The following is a 15,962-nucleotide window of genomic DNA, read 5'->3' as shown; positions in this document are numbered from 1 at the left end:
ATGAAATTTTTAAGTTTTTAAATTCTATATATAATTGTTAATTGGCATTTAAGCTATATTAGTGCTTTTTTTAATGCCCATTCATTGCAGCTTCACTGTTTCCATAACTGATGGAAATAATTAAGTTTTAAGTTTAAAAAGTTATCTGAAAGTAAAATTTAATGAAGTTTGACTGAATCCAATAATAAATTTGGTTAGCTGGCTTCCATCAGCTCATGAGAGCTATTAATACACACCCCTTCCCAGCTATTGAGTTAAATGTCTTCATATTGGTAACCTGAAATCAGTCACAGTTGGAGTATTCACAAACAGAAATGCACAAATGCTACAAATCAAGACGTTTTTTCAACCTAGAGAGCTTGTTGTTAAACACTTATCAGTATATCACTGGCTTCTTTCTTTAAATGAGTATTTGTTAACAGATAAGCACTAAATTTAATACATGAAAGTTTTATGTTTTTATTTATAGAAAATAACAAGAAATTCTGGGAGAAATAAAAACAGTTTTTTTGTTTTTTGAGTCAGGGTCCCACTCCCATCGCCAATCATGGCTCACTGCAGCCTCGACTTCCTCGGCTAAGGTGATTCTCCCACCTCAGCCTCCTGAGTAGCTGGGACCACAGGCGTGTGCAACCATGCCTGGTTAATTTTTTGTATTTTAGTAGAGTCAGGGTTTTGTCATGTTGCCCAGGCTGGCAACATTCCTATTAAAAGTTTTAATAGGAAAATTCTGAACCGTTCCACCTTTTAAAAAATCTATAGGTCAAAATTAAATGGAAAAAGCTAAGTTTGACAACTAAGACTTACCATTTTATAAATTTACTAAACAAATTTCTTCAATTATTTTCAGTAATAATCATTTAGAGATGGATGCTTTGGTTCCCCCCCTAATGCTTAGAATATAGTTATCTGGACACTATTCAATGTTCTTAAAGCAGCATATACTAAAGTAAATAGTTTATTAGTTAATTCAACACAAATAATACACATTTACATAAGCTTTTAGACATAGAAAATTTAATTTTTTGGAAAGACAGACCCCATGATATCACAAAATTTCTTCACTGGCTTAACTTTTGTCCAGTCAATTTCAACAGTCAGAACTAAGTTATTTGATCACTGGACAAAAGGTTAAGTAAGCTACCCATATTTAATTGACTTTTTTTTAAAATTATTGGTGGACCTTCTGTTTTTACTCAGCATGCTCACTTCTAAGCAAATTTCAATTAAGCTTCAAGCTGAAAATGCGCCCTTCAAAATCACATTCAAATAAGAAGTCTTAGTATAACACCATTCTCCTGTTTTCCTGCCAAAAAAGCTATTTTGTTTGCCATGTTTTTAGAAGCACATAGTACACACATTAGTTTTCTTTGACTACTGATTTAGAGGTTCAATTTTTTTTAATAATACAAATAAATAATCAAACTTTAAATATATAAATACTAGATTTTTAAAAATAAAAGTGAAAGGTTTCTTATCCCAAATGGATCCATATGTGCTGTCAGCCCAGTGGGCAGCATGTCAGTCTCAAAGGGATCTGTGTCTTTGCCTTGCACTGCTGTGAACCTGCATAAAATATTAAAGCATATCCAACAGGGAAAGTCTTATCTTGGCATGGAAGCAAGTCCAGCAGTAACTTACCAATATTCAAAATAGAAAAAGCCAAGAGGGTTCTCAAAATTTTAAATGACTAAATAAAACTCAAATTTGACCTCCCTGTAAATAAAAGGAGAACATAAGTAAACTATCTTTAAATCTCAAACCTGACTGTTTACTGACTTCTCAGTAAATACACATCATTTACTTTTATGTGCTTCTCCATGATGATGTCCCAACTCCTTTTTCAATGGAAGCACTGACCCTATCCCTAGTGCAGTCTGAAATACCACAGCCGGGGGCTCTCCAAGTAAGCCAGGTTTCTACAAAAGAAGAAAAAAAGGTAAGACCCATGGCCATAAGATATAACCTAAAAAAAGTTACACATGTGAAAATTCATAAACAACCTGATCCACAACCTGATTCTAGAAAAGAAACGAACTGATTCTAAAAGAAAAAATGATATCATACTTACATTATTAGTATGAATATTCTCAAACTTCATTAATTGTTGTTGTGCCAGTGGTATATGAGAAAGATTCTGAAGGAATAAATTAGAAGTATTACCCATAACTGAGCTCTGTGAAAATGACAAAACGTTGTTAGTTTAATTTTGAAAAGCTACATGTTGTATAACCCGATTCATTTTAAAGTTCAATTCTCCAGTCGATCTGAGTAAAAGTAATTGCTTCTAAACATAATATTTCACTTTCCAACTTAACAGGCAAAGTTAGTTAATTCTTTTAATAATATACAAGGGGGGCCATGCAGTCATGAAATTAATTCTACATTCTTTCATCCTTCCTTCCCTCCTCTCACCCCTTTTTGGTTTCAATGATAGTGACATTCTATTCATTCATTTATTTATTCATTTAATCATTCAACAAAGATTTATTGAGCACTTTCTATGTGCCAGGCACTGTGCTACTTAGTGAGAAGTACAATAAGATCTGCCCTCATAGATCTTACAGTCCCCTAAGGAAGGGAGCCATTAATTAATAATAATAAAAAAACCCCACATGATTACACATGATAATCATATGAAGGAAAAATGCAAGGGGCTATGAGAACAAATAGTGGAGGAATGTTATTTAGCCTGGACGATTCAAGAAAGGTTTCTTGGAGGAACTAATTCTTGTACTGCAATCTGAAGGCTGTAGTTGAAGTCTGGGAGGGAATTAGGTGATGTTGGGGTGGGAAGCATTCGCATTCCAGGAAGAAGGACCAGCAGAAGAAAAGACCGAAGGAGGAGAAAACAAAGTCCTTTGAGGACCAAAACCAGGCTGTTGTAGTGGGACAGTGATGTGTAGTGAGCTGAGAGGCAGGAGGAGCTAGCTCAAATGTATGGGCCTTAAAGGTAAAGCATTTTGGTCTTTCTCTTAAAATACAGGGAATATTATCAATACTCTGAACTTCCCCTCTCATATTACTCTTCACTCCTTATTGTAATTAACTGTTTAATGTGTTGTCCCTACTGGTTGAAATTCTGTAATAACATAGACTTTAAATGTTACATTCCACACAGTAGCCTCAATGATTAGCACAATGTCTAATACATATATGTCAGATACTCAATAAAATACATTGAGTAAATGAATGAATAAAAACTCTATAATGTATCACCAAGTCCTGTGTTAGATTCTAAGGATGAAAAATAAAAGCCGGATTTAGGACCAGATATTCATTCATTCAACTTATATTAAGCATCTATTATATATTGTTTGATTTTAATTAGAATTCTATATTCTTAAACAGTACCTGAAATTAATGAGTAATGCTTATCTCTAATATTACAGACATTTAAATCTATAAACACACATTTAAAATATTTATCTAAAAAAAGTAGGAAACATATACTCTATTCTCATATACATGAGTTGTTTCTTATAATATTCATTAAATTTTAGGAATTAAGAGTTACTGTTCATTTATATTTTCTTTCTAGAAATATTTTTTTGAGTTAAGACCACATAAGAAGCCCTGTTTTGAACAAATGATTTATTATCTCGAAAAAATATACCACTTTCCTTCTTAATGCCATACAAATTGGAATCAATAATATTTATTGTGGTATATAACTACTGCTTTGGTTAGCTTAATTGAATCTGATGTACTCGTTAAGTTATAATTTTACATAGCTATACTTATTAAAGATTTTCTTTAAAAGCAAAATACTCATTTAATTTCTTGAGAACTTTAAGTGTTAAGAACAAACAAGATATTCACTCCAAATATTTAAAGCTTCAGTACTTAATGTTATTTATGTACCTGATGTGCTTTATTCAAATGTAAAAATGCAGGAGAGATGGATGGATTCATCAGATGTGGCAAGCTGTGAGGTGTCCCAAGAACGGCTTTGAGAAAATAAAAGTAAAAACTTTAATATATATATGGAATTAAAAATTTAAAAAAACCAAGCTTCGAAAAGGGTTAATGAATATTTCTTTAAACTATTAACAAATCCACTGAAAGTTCAATGACATAGTGACTTTGTCACTGGTCAAAAGTGACAGGCACCTTTCCCTGAGATTCAACCCTGGAATTTGTTTTAAAATTCAAAAGCCTTCTGCCATAATCGTAAAACTCCAAACCTAGGCTTAATCTTCTCTAGAATTTAGTGCAACAAAACATATCCACCTTTTAATAAGCACAATACTCATTTGAACCCATGTTATTTATTCAGTGGTTTTTTAGGTATTTCAGGCATTTTGGCAGAGGGTAGGAGTAGGGGACAAGATACAATCCTTATCCTTGAAAAGCTTATATAAAATCCAATTGAGAAGACAATATATGTACACACAAATATTTACATTAAAAAATCAAAAGAAACTGCAAACTTGTACACAGACATAAAAATAATAAATGGGAACAATACTCATAATCAAGTCTAAGAGTCTAAATACCAGAGTACGCTTCAAAAGGGATGTTTTTAGAACAGAAAACTTACAAAAGGGAGGCAGGGATGTGTCACAGATGTTTGAACCAGAGTGCCTCCATCTTGAATAGAAGTCAGGTAAAGTAAGGCTGAGACCTGCTGAGCTGCATTCCCAGTAAGTTAGGCATTCTAAGTTACAAGATGAGACAGGAGGTCGGCACAAGATACAGGTTACAAAGCCCTTGCTAATAAAACAGGGTGCAATAAAGAAGCCGGCTAAAACCTACCAAAACCAAGATGGCGACAAGAGTGACCTCTGGCCGTCCTCATTGCTACACTCCCACCAGCAACATGACAGTTTACAAATGCCATGGCGGCGTGTGAAATTTACCCTATATGGTCTAAAAAGGGGAGGAATCCTCCGTTCTGAGAATTGCCCACCATTTTCCTGGAAAACTCATGAATAATCCATCTCTTGCTTAGCATATAATCAAGATAATCAAGAAATAACCATAAAAATGGGCAAACAGGGCCGGGCGCGGTGGCTCAAGCCTGTAATCCCAGCACTTTGGGAGGCCGAGACGAGCGGATCACGAGTTCAGGAGATCGAGACCATCCTGGCTAACACGGTGAAACCCCGTCTCTACTAAAATACAAAAAAAATTAGCCGGGCGAGGTGGCGGGCGCCTGTACTCCCAGCTACTCGGGAGGCTGAGGCAGGAGAATGGCGTGAACCCGGGAGGCGGGGCTTGCAGTGAGCTGAGATCCGGCCATTGCACTCCAGCCTGGGCAACAGCTAGACTCCGTCTCAAAAAAAAAAAAAAAAAAAAAAAAATGGGCAACCAGTGGTCCATGCCTGTATGTCCAGGCTGCTATATGGAGCAGCCATTCTGTCTGTCTGTCTGTCTGTTTGTTTGTTTGTTTGTTTTTGATAGAGAGTCACACTCTATTTCCCAGGCTGGAGTGCAATGGCACGATCTCTGCTCACTGCAACCTCCGGCCTCCTGGGTTCAAGCAATTCTCCTGCCTCAGCCTCCCAAGTAGCTGGGATTACAGGCACTCACCACCATGCTCAGCTAACTTTTTTTTTTTTAAAGTACAATTTCCATTTTATTTTTCTCCAGAGAATAGTCTATCTCAGTCTTTAAGGACTCAGCTCCTTACATGGGCTTTGGTGGGGGATGTGGGGCAGCACCCGCAGGTCTAAATTGGGGTGGGGGTGTTCGGTCTTTGCGGGCTTCACGAGATCGATTCCTGACTACTTTGCTGTGAATTGCACAACTCACACAGTAATGTAGCTTCACTACAGCTTGGGAAGCACATAGGCATCGAAGATGCTCGCTTCAGAAATGTCCCTGACTGCTGCGGCCTCCACTATGTTTCGAATGACGAATTTCTTAATGGCCTTGTCCTTGGGCAAGCATCAGGCACAGTTAGTGCAGTGAATAGGCTGCACGTGGCCACAGCCCTTTTCGGCACGACCATTGTTCCTTCTTTTCTTTGTCATCTTGGAAGCACGGACCGAAGAGAGCTAATTTTTGTATTTTACCAGAGACGAGGTTTCACCATGTTGGCCAGGCTGGTTTTGAACTCCTGACCTTGAGATCCACCCACCTTGGCCTCCCAAAGGGCTGGGATTACAGGCGTGAGCCACCGCGCCCGGCCTGGAGAAGCCATTCTTTATTCCTTTTCTTTCTTAATAAACTTGCTCTCACTTTAAAAAAAAAAAGCGGGGGAGGATGTTTTTAGAATAGATAGAGACACAAAAAGGACCATGAGATAGAAAATATATGAAGAAATTTAATCTAACTATTGTAAAATAACTGGAATAATCATAATATACAAAATTAGGCTGGGCACAGTGGCTCACACCTGTAATCCCAGCACTTTGGAAGGCCAAGGTGGGAGGATCATTTGAGGTCAGGAGTTCGAGACCAGCCTGGTCAACATGGTGAAACTCCATCTCTATCAAAAATACAAAAATTAGCCAGGCATGGTGGCACATGCCTGTAATCCCAGCTACTTGGGAGGCAGAGGCAGGAGAACTGCTTGAGGCTGGGAGGCGGAGGTTGCAGTGAGCTGAGATCACGCCACTACACTCCAGCCTGGCTGACAGACTGAGACTCCATTTCAAAATAATAATGCATAAAATTATATATATATATAATATACAAACAGTGTACTAGTGACATCTTCTTGTAATATATATGTAGTAAAATAAAAAAAAACACTGTACTATGACAGGTGAAATAAATAAATGAATGAAGTAAATCCTCATTCTAACCAAATTTTTTAGTATCCATCTAAGTCTACATTGGGACTGCCTCAGAAGACAAGAATGATATAACTTCTTGGTTTTCAGGAGTAGAATGATACCAGTGAGACAGCCATAGGAAACTATTTAATTCAACAGTTTTCAATATTCTCTCTAGCAAAGGAGGAAGTGCCCAGAGCATGCAGGATTGGAGGGAATGTTTCATTCCAGCATAATTTCAGGAAAGTTATAATAATGTGAGGATACGTGGAAGAGGACTCATTTAGAATTCTATTATCTACTTCAATGAGAAAAAGGCATTTCTGAGTGGAAAACTGGTACACAGAAAATAACTCTTCTGCAAGTGATAGGGAATCAAGTGTGGAGAATTAGAGAAAATATTACTAGACTTAGACAAATAACTTCCGTATAGCCCCTTCAATACATTATGCTGGGAAAATGGAATATTCATATGCAAAAGAATGAAACTAGACCCTTACCTCTCACCATATATAAAAACCAACTCCAAATGTATTAAACACTTAAATGCAAGGCTAAAAATTGTACAACTACTGGAAGAAAACATGGGGGAGACACTTGAGGACATTGATCTGGGCAAAGATGTTACGGGTCACACTTTACAAGCACAGGCAACAAAATCAAAAATAGACAAATGGGATTTTATCAAACTAAACAGCTTCTACACAATGAGGTAAACAATCAATAAGGTGAACACGTATAACTTGTAGAATGGGAGAAAATATTTGCAAATTATTCATGTGACATAGGACTAATATCTAGAATATACACAGAACTCTAGCAATTCACAGCAAAAATAAAAATAAAAATAAAACCACCCCCATTAATCCAATTTAAAAATGGGCAAAGGATCTGAACAGATATTTCTCAGAAGCCATATAAATGACCAACAAGTATATGAAAAAATGTTCAACATCTGTATCATCAGTGAAATGTAAGTCAAAACCACAGTAAGATATCATCTCACCCCAATTAGAATGGCTAATTCTAACTATCAAAAAGACAAACAAATAATAAATGCTGGTGAGGATGCGGAAAAAAGGGAACTCTCTTACACTGCTGGAGGGAATGCCAATTAGTTCAGCCATTATGGAAAACAGTATGATGGTTTCTCAAAAAAACAAATACAGAACTACCATATGGATCCAGCAATCCACTAACGAATATTTATCCAAAGAAAAGGAAATCATGGCCAGGTGCAGTGGCTCACACCTGTAATCCCAGCACTTTGGGAGGCTGAGGTGAGTTGATCACTGAAGGTCAGGAGTTCGAGACCAGCCTGGCCAACATGGCGAAACCCTGTCTCTATTAAAAAACACAAAAATAGCAGGGTGCAGTGGTGCACGCCCGTAATCCTAGCTACTTGAGAAGCTGAGGCATGAAAATCGCTTGAACCCAGGAGGCAGAGGTTGCAGTGAGCTGAGATCATGCCACTGCACTCCAGCCTGAGCAACAGGGTGGGACTCTATCTCAAAAAACAAACAACAACAAACCAAAGAAAAGGAAATCTGTATCTTGAAGAGAGATCTGCATCCTGATGTTTATTGCAGCACTATTCACAGTAGCCAAGATATGGACTAAGTGTCCATCAACAGATGAATGGATAAAGAAAATGTGGTACATATACACAATGGAATACTATTCAGCCATAAGAAAAAAGGAAAGCTGGTCATTTGCAGCAACCTGGAGGACATTATATTAAGTGAAACAAGTCAGGCACATAAAGATAAATACTGCATGTTCTCCCTCATATACAGGAGCTAAAAAAGTTGAGTTCATAGAAGTTGAAGGTACAATCATGGTTATTAGAGTCTGGGAACAGAAGGCAAAAGGGGATGATAGGAACAGGTTGGTTAATGAATACAAAATTACAGCTAGATAGGACAATTAAGTTTTCATGTTCTATAGTACTGTAGGGTGACTAAGTTAACAAACATTTATTGTATATTTTCAAATAGCTAAAAGAGAGGACTTTAAATGCTCCCAACACAAGGATATGATGAATGTTTTAGGTGGTTAATATGCTAATTACCTTCATTTGATTATTATAGATTATATACACATATTGGGCTATCAGTCTGTACCCCATAAATATGTATAATTATTACATGTCAATTAAAAATTTTTTAACGACAAAAACTTGAGTGGAGGAGTTAATTTTTTTTTAATTCTGTAGTTGAAGTACAAAAAGCAGAGCTTTTAAGACACATCCCTTCTTGTTAAATTAATGACCACCTGGGGAAATACATCTAAATTACAAAGCTCTAGATGTATTATCTATGAAAGATTAATAGAAGTCTCTTCCCTCAAAAAACTATTATGGAAACCACAAATAATAGATATCAAAACATTTTTAAAACTACATTACTTTAAAGTCACACATTATTGATGAAGTAGCTAGTAGTAACACTGCAAATCTCAGAAAAGGATTTTCCAAGATAATAGAAAACACAAACCCACTCGGCAACTTAAAATATATTTTATTAAACATATAAACATCTATGGATAGATATGTTAATATTAATTTTTAAAAGCTGGTGGCTATCTTAATATAAAAAAATCCAGAGCAAAGGATATTACCAGGGATAAAGATCACCATTTTGTAATGATAAATGGGCCAATTAATCAAAATGATGCAACAATCTTAAATGTTTGTACACCAAATAACAAAGTTTCAAAATATATGAAGCAAAATTCACAGAACTGAAAGGAAAAGCAGACAAACCCAAAATTATGATTAAAAATTTCAACAACTTCTCTTCTTTTTCAGATCATCATTGCATTTTACTATAAAATACTGAAATATATTTTTCTTCACAGCTTTTACTGAACATAGTATCTTCCAGTTTATAACAACAACAGAAACAACAATCAGAATAAAAACAGTCTGAAAATGTCCATAGCATCTTGCCTACCTGCTCTTACCCTTTGCTTATGGCTAGGACTCCCATTATGCCCCATCCTCTCCTCAGTATAATTGATAGAATAAGTTGACAAAAGATCAGTAAGGATATAGGAGACATGAACACTATCAACCATGTTGATCTAACTGACACGTATAGAACACTCCACATCCAGTAAGAGCAGAATACACATTCTTCTCAAGTGTCCATGGAATATTTGCCAATACAGCCTGTATTCTGAACCATGAAACAAGTCTAAATTCTAATTTATAAATTTAAGTTGTACAAAGTATATTCTCTGAATACAAGTGAATTAAATTAGGTATCAATAACCAAAAAAAACTAGAAAATCTCCAAATTTTGGAACTTAAGTGACACTTACAAGTAACCAATGGACCAAATAAATCAAAATGGAAACCAAAAAGTATTTTGAAATGAATGAAAATAATATAACATTCAAAATTTATGAGATACAGTGTTTAGAAGGGAATGTGTAATACTAAACACATTAAAAGAAAGGTCTCAAGTGAATAATCTAGTTTTACTTTAAAAAACCAGAAAAGGAAGAACAAAATATGTCCAAAGTAAGCTGAGAGAAATAAAGTGGAAATCAATGAAATAAAAAACAGACAACAACCAGACAAAGTCAATGAAAACAAAAGCCAGCTCCCTGGAACAATCAGTAATACTGATAAACCTTTTGCCAGACTTATCAGGAAGAAAGAGAGAAGACAAAAATATCAGGAATGTGAAAGAGCCATCACTATAGATCCTGCAGAGATTAAAGAACAATAAGGGAATACTATGAACAATGTTATGCCAATAAATTTGATAACTTACACAAAATAGATAATTTCCTTGAAAGATACAAACTAGTAAAGCTCACTTAAGAACAACAATATCCTGAAATAGCTCTTATATGTTAAAGAAATTAAATGTGTAAAAATCTTCCTTAAAAAATTCAACACAGCTGATTTCACTAGCGAATTCTACCAAACATATGAGCAAGAAATAATAGCACTGAACACAAACTTTTCTGATGACTGAAGAGAGGGAATATTTTCCAAATTGTTCCATGAAGGCAGCATAACAAAACCAGAAAATACATTACAAAGGAAGAAAACTACAGACCAATATACCTCATAAACATAGGTGCAAAAATTTCAAACTAAGTGTTATTAAATCAAATTCAACAATATATAAAAAAGATTATAATATGCTATAACTGAGGTTTATCCTAAGAATAAAAGGTTGATATAACATTCAAAAATCATCAATGTAATGTATCATGTTAACAGACAGGAAAAGTATATGATCATCTCGATATATGGAGAAAGCATTCAACAAATTCCAGCAATCATCATGCTAAAACTCGGCAATTAGAAATAGATGGCAAATTCCCCAGCTTAATAAAAGAAATCTGTGAAAAAAACTCTAGCTAAGATAATACTTAATAATCAAAGAATGAATGCCTTCTCCATGAGATCAGAAATGAGGCAAGGATGTCTGCTCTCACCAGTTCTATGCACAATTACAGTGGAATTTCTATCTAATGCAAAAAAGCAAGGAAAAAAATAGAAGCCATATATGTTGGAAAGAAAGAAGTAAAATTGTGTTTATTTGTAGATAACATAATCACCTACATAGAAAATTCCAACAAAAACCTACTAGAAATAATAAGTGAGTTTAGCGAGACTGTAGGATGTAAGATAAATATGTATTTAATCAGTTATACTTCTATATGCTAACAACTAGCAATAGGACATTGAAATTAAGACAGCAGTACCATTTAAAATAACATCAAAAAATATGAAATACTGTGAATAAATCTGACCAAAGATGTATAAGATTCGTATTCTGAAAACAATAAAACATTGTTGGGAGAAATAAAATATTGCCTCAAAATAATTGAAAAGATATACCATACTTATCGATCAGAAGCCTCAGAATTGTTGTGAATTCTGCCTAAATTAGCATACAAATCAACACAATCTTAATCAAAATCCCAGCTGACATTTTTCATAGAAATTGGCACTCTGATTCTAAAATTTATAAGCCAATGCAAAGAACCTGGAATAGCCAAAACAACTTTGAAAAAGAAGAATAAAGTTGAAGCTTATACTAACTGATTTCAGGATTTATTACACATGTATTTTGGTATACAGACAGTATTGATATAAAGACAGTACTTTATAAAGACAGACATTTAGATCAATGAACAGAGTTTAGTTATAGACTCATGCATATATGGTAAACTGATTTTTGGCAAATGTCAAAATATTCAATGAAGCATAAGCTTTTTAAACAAATGATACTGGAATAACTGTATAACTATACATAAACAAAAAACATCTGGACTCTTACCTCATACTATAAACTAAAATTCACTCAAAATAGATCATAGACCTAAATATAGGGATAAAATTATAAAACTTTCTCCAAGAAAACATACAAGAAAATCTTAGAAAACCTGAAATTGGCAAAGATTTCTCAAATATGACACAGGAAGTACAAATTATAAAAGAAAAAATAATAAATTGGATTTTGTCAAAATAAAACATTTTGCTCTTCAAAAGACAATGTTAAAAAATATTTGCAAACCATATATCCAACAGACTACTTGTGTGTAATATTAAAAAGCACTCTTACAACTTGATAAGAAGACAAACAACTCAGTTTTAACACGTACAAAATATTTGAAAAGACATATCATCAAAGATATAAAGATGACAAATAAGCACAATAAAAGATGCTCAAAATCATTAGTCAAAATAAATATTCAAATTAAAACCACAGTAAGAGAGCACTATACATCCACTAGAAAGGCTAAAATTTAAAAGACCAACAGATCAAGTAGTGGCGGGGATACTGAGCAAACTGGAGCCCTAGAAACTGATGGTGAATATGTCAAATGGCTCAACCACATTGGAAAACAGCTAGGCAGTTTCTCACCACTTAAACATATATCTATCATATGACTCAGCCATTCCACAGATAGTTATTTATCAAAGAGAATAAAAGCATAAGAAATAAAAGCATAAAGACTAGTACACAAGTGTCCATAGAGATTTCATTTGTAATGGCCTTGAACTGGAAATAATCCAGATGTCCATCAACAAATCAATGAATAAGCAAATTATAGAATGAAATACTACTCGGGAATAAAAAGAAAAACTACTACTAATCCATGTAACAACATGAACGAATCTCAAAACAGTAAGCTAAGTGAATGAAGCCAAACAGTACAGACTGTGTGATTCCTTTTATACCAGTTTCTACAAAATACAAACTATAGTGACAGAAAGCAGATCAGTGGTTTCCTGGGGACAGGGTAGTGGATGGATTACAAATGCACAAAAGGAAGCTTTGGAGGGTAATTTATATGTCTATTATTTGATTGTGGTAAAGATTTCATGAATATATACATAACATCAAAATATATCAATTCGTACACTTCAAATACCTATAGTTTAATGTACATCAACTATACCTAAATTAAAGCTGTTTAAAAATACAGTTTATACTATCAAGTGATTACATAATAAATTAGGAACGTACACACATAAATAAAAAAGTCTAGAATAATTATATTTATTGTATTTTTGAAGGCAGTTAAAAGGTCTAGATTGAAGAGAAAAGATCAGCTTAGTCAGAGTAACATAATCAAAATTGGATCTGGGAGGGAAATTAATCTAATAGCAGTTGGAGCTTCCATTTTAGTGGTAGAAATAGACAATAAACAAGTACATGTATAGTATATGTCAGTTGTTTTTAAAATTATACAATGATAAAGAAGCAGGGCAAGGGTATAAGAATTATAATTCTTTTTTTTTTTTTTTTTTGAGATGGAGTCTCGCTCTGTTGCCCAGGCCAGAGTGCAGTGGCACAATCTTGGCTCACTGCAACCTCCACCTCCAGGGTTCAAGTCATTCTCCTGCCTCAGCCTCCCAAGTAGCTGAGACTACAAGTGCATGCCACCATGCCCAGCTAATTTTTGTACTTTTAGTAGAGATGGGGTTTCGCCACGTTGGCCAGGCTGATCTTGAACTCCTGACCTCAGGTGATCTGCCCACCTCAGTGTCCCAAAGTGCTGGGATTATAGGCGTGAACTACAGCACCCAGCCAAGAATTACAATTCTTTATCATTAATTTAGTTGGCTCAGAGAAGGCCTCTGTGAGGAGTTCAGGATATAGCAAGGTTACAGGTAAGATACAGTAAAGGACATAGTAAAAGAAAAATAAATGGAATTTATTAACAAGACACTTTTTCTCAACATCAAGAAACTTTCCATACATTTTCCAGCTATGTATGTGCTCAAGTGAGGCAATGATTTAATCCTCTTCCCTTTCCACCCCACACAAGAAAAAGCTATGCTTGATGAAATAACTTCTGCATCAGTGTAATATTCAAACATCTTACTTAAAATCGAGAAAGCGCTAAGCATAAAGAAGCCTACTGCCATATGGCCATACATTAATCTGAGTAGAACAGCAGAGTGGAGAATATTTAGTCTTAGATGAAAAGAAGAGACAAAAATAATACTTGAGAGGAATTAGTAAAGATAGCCCAGAGTCCAAAGAGGCAGATGATACTTTCTAAAAGACCTAAGAATGTGGTATGCTTTAGACACTAATACATAATCTTGGACTGCATTAAGGGAAATATAATGATAATAGGAAGGAAATCCCACTGCATTCTGTGCTAACCAAAACCAATCTACAGAGTATGTTTGTGTCTGTGTACATCATATTTTGGTACAACCCGGAAGACCTAGACTACATCTACAAGAGAACAACTTGTGGGGGATTTAAAGCACATGTCCTGTGACATGTTATGGAAAGTCAAATACAGAACTGTAATCTGCAAAGAGATATAAGATGCATAAAAAGAGAGTTGCAGAAAAAAATACCACCTCTATTTATGTTTACTTTCATCTTAAAAAAGGAAAACATTAGATTTGATCATTTCTAAATATATGGATTGACAATGGTTCATCTGTTTAATTGACATCTTTTACATTTATGGTATATATTGGGGCTCTGCTCAAAATTTATTTTACTGATAAAGTTGCATTGTAAAAAAAAGAACTGGTCTGGAGAAAAGAAGACAGGGAAAATAAAAAATGACTGCGGTTTCACGGTAGTTGTCTTCAAATATTAGGAGGCTTTTATTATGCAAGAAGGAATACATTTATCCTGTATTTCTTCAGAGGCAGAACCAGAATAAGTGGCTAAAAATTGCTTATATTAGTAATATAAAAACTTTCCAGTAAATGAAACTGTCAAACCAGGGAATAGGCTGCCTTGGGAAGTAATAAGCTTCTAATCCTTCATGTTGTCAAGACAAAAAATAGTATCTCTATATCATTAAAATTGTAAAAGAGATATCTAATTGCATAATAGCCTGAGCCAGAAAACTACCAAAGCTGCTTCTTACACACAAATAATTATATGAAGTACTTAATATGAATACTGTTGTATAATAAAGAATTTGACTGGCCTTTGTCCCTGGTTCCTGAGAGGGAGACTCTAAATCCTTGGATTTTCCTGAGTTACAGGAGTGTCTTTGATATGCTACTGAGGTAACTCATTATGGACCCATAGATAGCTTCCAGATGAGGGCCAGCTGTGCCAAAAGACCAACTCTATAAGGAGAGGTGGAGCTTTGCACCATGGGATATCAGCCTGACCTTCTAACTTCCAGGGAATGGAAGCAAAGTAGAGACTGAGTTCTATCATGGGGCCCATCAATCACACCGACATAGTGAAACTCCAATAAAAACTCTGGACATCGAGGTTCAGTAGAGATCCCCAGATGGAAAACATATTGATGTGTTGGGAGGGTGACATGGCCTGATTTGATGGGTAGAGGACACAGAAGCTCTGCATTCAAGACCCTCCAAGACTTTTCCCTAAGTGTATCTTCCCTTGCCTCTGTCCTTATGTACTCATAAGCATAGTGCTTTTGTAAGTTCTGTGAGCCATTCTATTGAACTATTGAACCTGAGGGCATTGTGGGAACTCGCAAATTTGTAGTTAGCTGGTCAGAAGTGCACATGGCCTGGAAAATCCCCTGAACTTGCGTCAAGGTCTAAAGTGGGGGTAGCCATATGGAAGATTGAGCTCTTAACTTGTGGGGTCTGTGCTAACTCCAGGTAGTTACTGCCAGAATTGAAATGCAGCAGGTGAGCTGGTGTGAGACCAGTTGGGATGGAAATATAATAAATGAATTTAATATATTTGCTCTACACATATTTGCTCTGAACTTAAATGTTGAATACAGTAGATCCCCCTT

At 35.2% G+C, this 15,962-nt stretch overlaps 1 protein-coding gene and 1 pseudogene across 4 annotated transcripts in view; both read right to left on the bottom strand.

The window, feature by feature from the left end:
• The window catches only part of RAVER2 (ribonucleoprotein, PTB binding 2), an 86,102-nt gene that overhangs the window by 24,543 nt on the left and 45,597 nt on the right, over positions 1–15,962 (bottom strand). For 3 of the 4 annotated variants that reach the window (XR_007719355.1, XM_050757987.1, XM_050758146.1), the window contains exons 6-8: positions 3,865–3,950; positions 2,072–2,176; positions 1,805–1,919 (exon numbers count right to left, since the gene is read on the bottom strand). Coding sequence is in view for 3 of the 4 variants with exons in the window: in XM_050757987.1 (XP_050613944.1) it covers positions 1,805–1,919; positions 2,072–2,176; positions 3,865–3,950 (306 nt within the window). In the remaining variant the exon portion in view is untranslated. The remainder of the gene's footprint in view (positions 1–1,804; positions 1,920–2,071; positions 2,177–3,864; positions 3,951–15,962) is intronic. The other variant, XM_050758063.1, reaches the window with a different exon arrangement.
• LOC126936097 (40S ribosomal protein S26-like) lies at positions 5,118–10,140 on the bottom strand (annotated as a pseudogene).

This window comes from Macaca thibetana, chromosome 1 (assembly GCF_024542745.1).
Source record: "Macaca thibetana thibetana isolate TM-01 chromosome 1, ASM2454274v1, whole genome shotgun sequence".
In the NCBI taxonomy this organism is placed as follows: Eukaryota; Metazoa; Chordata; class Mammalia; order Primates; family Cercopithecidae; genus Macaca; species Macaca thibetana.
Note: the sequence above shows the minus strand (reverse complement) of the source record. Positions and strands in the feature narration are given on the sequence as shown.